Here is a 9,692-nt window from a genome sequence, read left to right as displayed (position 1 = left end):
TATAGAGCGGGTTCTTCCATGTTTTTTTAACCACTTAAAGACCCATATACTTTGTTGATCAGGTTCCCTCAGGGGTCTATACTTGGTCCCTCTAAACAAAATCTCTTCACTCTTCTCTTAACCAAAAATAGCTGATCTACAAGCTCACAACGAATCGTAAGGCGATGTGTTGTAAGCTTGTTGATCTGCTATCTTCACTTTATTATGACATGCCTAGAATAGGGACGATAGGTTCATGTGGTTAATGTGCTCTTTTTGTCACTTATTACTACAAAGTTGTCAACAGTGAGCTCCAATCAATAGCATTGTTAATTAATGTGTTTCTATGTCTGGGAATGGACCCTGACCAAGCATAGAAACATATTCGTCCACTCTCCGTATAAAAAATTGTCTCAGAATATCATAATTGAATTCCCAATATTCATGCTATTTATAAAATGATGGTCAAGTTTTTCTTTTTTCTGCTGTGTGACCATAATTGTCAAGCAAGTAGTCAGTGAAAATGAATGGACAGAAAGTTTAACACAATGGCTGTTTATTTCTCATTGTTTCTTTGATTAGATACAGTACAAAGATGTGTTACATGAGTTAAAGAACAACATCATATATACAGCAACAGGAATAGCACCAGTGTGTTATAACTGAGTGAAATAGTCAGTGTCATTCTGCGAGAAGAGGGACGCGTTGAAGGCAATGTACTGTAGCTTGAAGCCACCAGCAGTGACTGAAGCATCAGAGAGAAACTTTATTGTCATCACATTTCCTGCAGGGTAAGACAAAGTGGGGCTGTCATTATATAGAGAAAAACGCTAAATGCTTTATGCAGTGGCGACATCTGAATTTCCCAATTGGGATCGATATAGGTCTATCTCATCTTATGAGCCCTACTGATTTTACTTCATGCCCTTTCCTTTAGCATACCCGTTGTCAAGCCAAAATGTAAACGTTGCACACAAGATATCTCATAATCTAAAAGCAGTACCCTAGCCAGATTGAAGGATATATTGGTTTTGGGGACTCCATGGCCTTTCCTCTAGCACCACTGTTTGGCCAAAATGTCCCATTTGGTGTAACAAGCCTCTAAGTTGTGTTTTTATCATGGTCCACTGGTGCAGCAGTGTGCCCAAATGTCTCGGATAACAAAGCAGTCTGACAGACTGAGGTAGGTTGTTGATAATAAAAGGAGGAAACAAAACAGGACCAGTATCAATTCAGTCAAAATCGTAAGACAGTAGCACTATCACAACAAAACAAATAACATAATGAGATCTCACCTGTGCTAATGATGTCATCTGGTAAATAATCACCACAGAACCTGCAAACAGATAACATAGATAAACATGAGTATCAGAACAACAGAACTTTCTGAAGGTGCCTACAAATGACAACTCTATAAAGTAAAATCCTCAGAGTTAATTTAAGTGTACAAATGGATCAATGAGCACTGAGGACTTTACTGTGTACTCTTCAATCCTTAATCAAAGACAGCTGTATTGAATCTGTTCCATTCTATTCTATTTAGGCTACCCAGTAGGCAGTGAATCTTACCTCCCAGCGAAACCAGAGACGTCATCGTAGCTGTCGTAAACATCCAAGTAGTCTGCGAGACAAGATGTATCATCCTCCACGTCAAACTCAAGGAAGTGCAGGCGGATCCTCTGGCCGTAACGTACACGGATATGCCAGTAACAAATCTGCTCGTCCTGATACTCCTCGGGGTAGCCAGGAGACTGAAGGGTTTTCTGCTGGTCTGTCAGCACACCACCGCACTCCTTGGCTGTGGGAAACATCAACATCAAAAGATGAGAATTCATGTACTCATGTACAACCCAAGGGTTGTTGGGTTTTGGGTCTATGACTTGCATGTGAGCCCTGAATTGAATCACAATTGGAGAAAATAAAGTCCTTTTGTTGACTGAGAGAAATCAACAGCACATGTGCAAATTAGTGCACATGTATTTTTTCCCTCTACATTTGCTAAAGGGGGAAGAGGTAAGTATATAATTGTAGGCTATTTAATGAACATGATTAAAACCATACTGCAGTCTTAGATCAAACATTTGAAAACATCCATCCAAAGGTTGCTTATGAGACATAAAATAAATTAAAGTAGTAAGGAAACAAATTGAAATGTTGACTATCTCCATAAAATGAGTCTCTCAAGACAGAATGGTTGGCTCACACAATTTCCAAATACTTCCGCCTAAGAATGGAAATGACAAACTGTCTATGACTGTCTATGACAGCTTCCAGTCACAACTTTTACAAGGCGTAATTGCAGACTCTCTGAAGCATTCGAAGATTGTGGAGAAGTTGTCTAACTTGAGAGACCATGAAATCAGCTTTGCAAGGTTTGAGGAGAAAACAAACAAACAAATCATATATATATATATATATATATACACACACACAAGCTCACGAAAATTTGCGTCTCAATTCTTCTATATGGTATAGGTATTTTATTATTAGGCTATAATATTATTGCAGTTTGTCCAGCTGTGGACAGTTATTTTATTATTATTATTAATGCATGTCATAAAAAGTTTGGGAAACACACAAACTTCATTTAAATTAAATTCTTTAACCTGAGCAACTTAAACAATTGTCATCTAACAACACATTAAAGTGCTTATTTTAGTTATAGTCAGAGGTGTCCATAGTCCATTTGTGTGCGCTATTTGGAGCTACACCAAAACGGAATGTGAGAGCCATGACGTCATCATTGCCCCCCCACTATTTAACCCCTTCCGGCGTGCCTGGTTGCTACCCTTAGCTGTAGGCTGTCTCCTATTTTCTGTATCTGGACAGTATTTTCTTATTGCAGTACTGCCTTTGGCAACTGAATTTCCGCCACAAGAACAATCAAGGTCTATCTATGTAGATCTACAGTGTATGCTCACAACATGTCGCATCACGGCACATTGTGAACTTGCAGATCATCTATTTTGCTATTATACAACACAGTATAGAGGGCTTGAGTGGTTAATGGGATGGGCAAGTGAATACGTTTTAGCAGGAATCTAGTATCAAGGACAGTGAAAATAAATGAATCAAAGGTGTCATGACTTTGTTCCATGTGAAAGAATGTCGAGAAACACTCAGTGGTGACGGCTACAGTTCTATGTCCCCCATAGCCTGCCTCTCAGTTATCAGCAGCTGTGTCTCAAAGTTGGTTAATCGCTTACAGGGTGGAAGTGAGATTGTGGTTTTGAACCAAAAACCGTTGTGTTCTGTACTACGTTCCCATCATTTGTCTACACTTTTTTTTAAATCATTATTTTGTTATTGTGTACTTCCATTTTAACTTCAAGTTGTGGTGATGAATGTGAAGCTAGGTTGTATGTGCAGAAGGAAAACATACTGTACTTGGAGACACTGTGGAACCACATCGCTGTTTACTGCCTTGAGCCTGTGTGCCCTAACCTCACCCAGTGGCACTCACGTCTCTCCCTGTCTCTGACTCAACCACAATCATACAGTCATCTCATACACTCATGGACGACTAACACCCCCACCCAGGATTACCAAAAACAGCATTTGTCATTATGTGTAATGTATATACTCACCTTCTGGGTTGTAGCAGTACACGTCCCATTTCTCGTTTTTGTTTAGCCTGTATCCATAGTCGATAATGCCAACCTTACCAAAGCCACAGTTGGCGCCTGGTTTAACAATGGGGTAGCCAACGCGCCCTTTGTCAAACCATCCAGCTGCACAAACATGTAAGCCTAGAAAAATAGAAACAAATTGAAAAATATTACTATAAAACAAGATTGGAGAATTATCGTGACACGATTACAATTGTCACATCAAATTCTCATGATATTCTCATGAGTGAATCATTATATTGCAGTTCACTGACCAACCAGCGTCTTTCTTTCAAAATGACCTCAAAATGCCAGTGAAAAAAGGAGCCTTCTTTTGAGGATGTTGTTGATGCTGATATTGGAGGCCAACTGGGGCCACAGGCTACGTAATGATCTCCTTTGTGTCTGTGGTCCAGTTACAATCAGCAGACCACAGCTAGAAAAGCTGAGATAAAAGGGGACCTCCTAGGAAGATGCCATGGGGAAACTCAGCTGTAATCACTGACAAGCGTGTGGAACTTACCAGAGCCGAGGCCTGGAATCAATCTCTGTGCCATGGGAACAGTAATGTTGCCCACACAAGCAGGTGTTAACAGGCCTGTATTATACTGGTGGGGCTCACTGACATTTGACATGGAGTCATCGAACAGCACCAAGCCGAGCAGAGAAGTGCTTCAGTCAGTACGGCTCCATAATATCTAGCCTCTGAACAAATCAAACCTTTTTACACACTTTACAAGCATTCCAAAGGCATCAAATATACAGTATATTCTCAATCATGTTGCCATAACCACATGAACCCTATGAACCCTAGCATTCTGGGGCAAACATTTGGCGAAAATAGAAGATCGGAGACCTATAGGGTTTATAGGGTTTCAGCATATATGTAGGGTTTAAGTGGTTAAAGACCTCCCCATTTGGATTTGGAGCATGAACACGCTTGTAAGAAGAAATGAGACCCAACAGATTCATTTCATGGGAGAAAGTCAAGAAAAACACAGCCCTTCCTGCCAAAGTTTAAAGGCTGGCGGGTGTAAACAGTTTGTTACTGTACATATGTGCTTAGACAAACTGTGAGACAACCAATGGGCTAATGGGCTTACATAAACTTCATGGACAGGTTTGAGGTGATACTGACACAATCCGACTGGAGACCAATGCGAGATACAGTGGATTCAAAGTTCATGCATATGTTTGTGTGTGTTTGTGCAGACCTATCTGGCGAGCTGCCTCCAGTTGTTCATAAGAGGCCAGCTTTCCTCCCTCAAAATTGCAGACAGCCTTGGCCTCTTTATAGGTCAGCTGATATCGTCCTTTGCGTGATTCCCTGTGGTACACTCCAGCAGCCTGTTCTGTAAGATGAAAGTAGACAGAAACACATTTTCAGCCAACAGTAAAATCCTCAGTATTAAAGGTGTGTAAGTGATATATTTTGGTAAAAATAAAGTTAAAGCTCTGTATTCCGTAGTAATCATTGTATCGAGTGTTTGTTCAGCAACATTTTCAGTGTTCGTTCAGCAACATTTTCAGGTGGATTACCAATTTCATCCAATTGGGAGAGAGATACTCACAAAGATCATTTATCAGCTTCAATCTTATGTGTGTTCAAGTTCCAATTTTGTCTGCTAATTTTCTTCTTCTTCCAATTTCACTATGGTTTCTCTTTCCTGACTGGATGAAATTGTTATTGCGATCTAAAAATGCTGGATGGGGAGACAAACACTCTATATATATAGCTTGCTTGCTGAATATACTGTACAGATGTTTAAGACTTACAGTATGTTTACCAAAAAATATCACTTTACAGTACCTTTAATGTAAAATTGTACAATTTTACACTCTCAGTGAAGACTGAGGTGTGCGCTGTGTACCACTGTCACATGCCATGAGAGAACTCACACTCTGCCAGGCCTGTGTGGTGTACCATTGTGTACCAGCTACAATGATTTGTATCCAAGCAACCTGATACACATATACAAGATTTCACTTTGCTTTACAGCTTTCAAGAAACCTTTCTAGGGACCCTAGTACAAGCATGTGTGAATGCATTCAGTGAACAATACAAGATCGAGTTATAGTGGAGAGACATCTATCAAGAGTGTTTATGGAAAAGTCCAGATTACAGTACATTGCTCTCTATTGTGGCAATGGTCGTAACCTAGGCTTTCTCAATAGGGAGCCTTCTGCTGAGCCTGTTTTGTTAAGCACGCATGCATGATCTTACAAAGCTTGCGGAGTGTGCTCCAAATTAGGCTCAAGTCAATATTTTCATCTAGTTAACCTGTTCATTTGAAGTGCTTTGCCCTCTTCAATCCCCTGTTGTGCTATGTGCCTCGCTACCACAGGAGCCAACTGCCTTTTCACCAAATCATTTCTATACCATTGTTTCTGTACCATTCCTGTTCACATAACTTAGATCCAGTACCATTCCTGTTCACATAACTTAGTTCCAGCTACTGTGTTCTAATCTACGCATATCAGGGCTGCAACTATCGATTACTTTTTCAATGGTCGTTCAATGGTGTTGCGCAAAAATAGGAAAAAAAAGGTCTAAAATTAAAATCCTTTACATTTTCAATGATCGATTAAATTGATGACTTTGATTAACTGTTGCACCCCTAATATATCCATTTTCAGAATTCAAGAAACACAAATGAATCAATGAAACATTTCAAGCCATCCATTATCTTTTCACCCAGAAAACATGTGATACACATAATATACATGGAAAGGTTCTCATCAGATGTTAGGAACATAGTGTTTACAGTATGTGTAGGAATAACAGACAATAACGGCCAAATATATTAACTATTAAAAAACTCATATTCAATGTTTAAAATAGGATATGGTATATTATTTGTCTTCCTCTCTCTCACCTCTATAAACACCAAGCAGATGGTCTTCAAAATAAGTGTCAGAGGCCCATGTTATAAGTGGAAGACAAATAGTTGTTAGGATATCTGAATTAATGTATGGACACAAAGAGGAGGTTCTAATACTTTCCTAATTCCTACATCAATTACTCATCACTAAGTGACAAGATGGGGTTGGTTCTGGTTTCTATATCTTTTCCTTTTATGTAGCCTAAATGCATTTGGACATGGCTAAGATGAAGTAATTTCCTGTTGTTATGCTGGTCTCATACAACACTCAATCAGGTAATAAACATGCCCCCCTCCCACTGTGACACATCTTGAACACATGCAGAGTCCCCTGCTGTATAATAAAAAATATTGGGTGATCATTGCTGATTTATGACAATTCATTAATATTTGTCTACATCCAAAGGAAAAAAAGGAAAGTTTAATTTCTAGTTTTACTGAAATAAAGAAAGGCCAAAGATCAAATGATTACATTAAACAGGAACTCAATTGCCACTAAGTTTGTAATCTGTTTATACTCAAATGAAGGTCTATTTCAACTTTCAAGTAGTAAAGTTAAGCAGGTTAACCTGAATCCTTAATGATGCTCACTGCATGTCAACTCAAATTAAGTCCATACAGAAAAAAAGAATGATCCCCAATGTGTGTGTGTGTGTGTGTGTGTGTGTGTGTGTGTGTGTGTGTGTGTGTGTGTGTGTGTGTGTGTGTGTGTGTGTGTGTGTGTGTGTGTGTGTGTGTGTGTGTGTGTGTGTGTGTGTGTGTGTGTGTGCGTTACGCGTTATGCGCGCGCGTGCGCCCGCGCATGTAGCTCAAAACAATCTTGAAAAATGTTGAGATTGAAGACCATGACCATTACATGAGGATTCTGAGGCAAATACATTTAGTCAAACATTTAGAACACTGTCTGACACCAAAAATATATTAATAAATACATGTATTACCAAGCCATATGGAATTATGAAATATTCCATTTCTGAAGCCCCATGCGTGCGCCTCTTTCAGCAGGAACCCAACTGCCCAGAGGAAGAAAAAGAAGCGCATCCTGGTACAGATCCTTGGTGCCGCGGTCCTCTGATCCTCTCCTCTCTTTCAGCCAGATGTTTCCCAGCGCCAAGCTTGTTCACAGTGTAATGCAACTCATCTGGACTGGCCTTGCTTATATAGTGAGTGACTCTCCACTCACTCACCGTGCTGTGTTCTACTTCCAAAACAATCCAGTAAGTGGCGTTGCTCAAGGCAGGGAATTCAACGGAATTGCCACTAGGGGGGGGGGGACCTGGAAAACACATTGTCGCCCGAACATGATGTTGCTGGAGGCTTTTCCAGATGTGAAATATTGTCAACTTAATGAAGGATATCATTTCGCATCATTAACCCATTCTGGACTGAAAATTTGCCATGCTAATGCGCTCTGCCCAAGCCATATAGTGTAGCAATTTGATCTCTTCCTGTCCCTTCAAAAGGGCGCATTTTGCCTATTTCTAGGCAGCACAACGTTAGGTTAAGTTTTCTGTGGTAAAATTACGAAATTATCCAGTGTGGCCTAAACTGGCCTAGATTATTGTCTCCGCCAGGCCGAAAGGCATAGCCAGACATATGTGTTGCACCCTGTGTGTGTGTGTGTGTGTGTGTGTGTGTGTGTGTGTGTGTGTGTGTGTGTGTGTGTGCGTGCGCGCGTGTGTGCGCGTGTGCGTGTGTGCATGTGTGTCTGTGACCAGCTAATCTCCGGCACCATTGGGCCCTTTGCAAATGAAACTGTGCATGCACACTCCCTGGATGCCAGAGCAGAACCTCTGGCCGAATTTTTCCGATCGGCCTGTTATAGCGCCACCAGGAGGCAGATTTTTGCAAATATTTTTTTTTTACCATAGTCCTACAGATTTTGTCCAATCATGATCACACACATCGGTACACAGTATCTCTATAGTCATTAAACAAAACGGGTCTTTCGGAGTTTTCATATTCCATCCTGATTGGCTAAGATTGGCTTCCAAAGTTTGCAGGAGTGCTCCGTTTTGAACAAAATGCCTCAAATCATGAACACAGCGTGCGATTTCCGTGAAATTTTGCACGCACATTCCCACTAGGCCGAGGAAGAAATGCCACTTGAGGTCACGCGTCCATCCCCTGGGTCGTAAAGTAATTTCTCTATGGAGAATTACATTGGGTCATCATAGAATCGTCTCATATAAGAATTGTGGTCCAAAAATAAACAAACTGTCTCGGCGATATTGTCAGGGAGGTGGCTCTGTATCGTTTATGATAGTCAGTCACTCATTTTTAAAACAGTCCGTTTCTGGCGAAAATTTTAATCAATTTCCTGCTCCCGAAGTCTGGGGTGACCAATCAGGGCCCAGTATTCAAATATGGGAGACTGTAATTGGTAGTTGGTTGTAGGTCTAACCAATTGCGTCCAGAGCCATTCTTTTGAAAAAATCACACCCTGTGTGAAGAGAGTGGTGCCTTTGAATTAGTGTAACTGGTTGCATTCTTGTGTTGCAATCAGCTGCAGCTGTTGAGGCCGTGCTCAAACGGACGGACGGACGGACGGACGGACGGACGGACCCACACACACGGTCAAGTGTAGGAGTGGCTGGCACCACTCAAAAACTTCCTCACATAAGCACCAGACTCATATCCACTCAGTGATATAGTCTGGCCACACGAGGCTAACAATAACCTACCTGACCTGGCGGAGACCTGTGCTTCGAGGACCACTTTTTGTAGTTGTTTATGTAACTATTCAATTGGCGTAACTGTAGCGAGAGAGCAGGAACAACATTCTTACAGTGTCAATCTTGCCAATACACAAAATCACTATCAAATTCCATGGTAAACGTCTGCAAACAGACATAAGTATTAAACTATTTCCCTAGACAACTAGCGCATGGTCAGCGATTTGATATAAGAAACTGATAGACCCTATTGGTTAACTTCAATATCAACACTTCCTCCCATGCACTCTCAAATCGGGGACTGAAAATGCTTATGTGAAATTGAACACATAAGCTGTGGGGGTAAAATGGTGTTGAATTGGTTCCAGACCTGACAGGAAATGAGCAGTACCTTCCCAGCGTGCCTCTCCCATTCAACACCCCCACGTGGAAACTCTGCTGCATGCAGCCATGCACAGTAATTGTCATGCGTTATTACAGTTGCAATTTAATAGGGAGCTCTTCGTCTTTTCCAATAGTTACAGTGAAGCTAATTACTAACAGCTTTG

The 9,692-nt window shown here is 40.9% G+C and overlaps 1 protein-coding gene across 1 annotated transcript; it reads right to left on the bottom strand.

Moving 5' to 3' along the window:
• Nucleotides 1–536: 536 nt before the first annotated feature.
• Nucleotides 537–7,623, bottom strand: tnfaip6 (tumor necrosis factor, alpha-induced protein 6). Its single transcript, XM_084084572.1, has 6 exons — nucleotides 7,411–7,623; nucleotides 4,802–4,939; nucleotides 3,567–3,728; nucleotides 1,549–1,777; nucleotides 1,275–1,315; nucleotides 537–763 (listed from the first exon to the last, which is right to left on the bottom strand). Exons 1-6 carry the CDS (start codon nucleotides 7,508–7,510, stop codon nucleotides 636–638), a joined length of 798 nt encoding a protein of 265 aa, XP_083940698.1. The 5' UTR covers nucleotides 7,511–7,623; the 3' UTR covers nucleotides 537–635.
• Nucleotides 7,624–9,692: the final 2,069 nt, after the last annotated feature.

Source organism: Gymnoscopelus microlampas (assembly GCF_963454915.1).
Source record: "Gymnoscopelus microlampas genome assembly, chromosome: 17".
Classification (NCBI taxonomy): Eukaryota; Metazoa; Chordata; class Actinopteri; order Myctophiformes; family Myctophidae; genus Gymnoscopelus; species Gymnoscopelus microlampas.
Note: the sequence above shows the minus strand (reverse complement) of the source record. Positions and strands in the feature narration are given on the sequence as shown.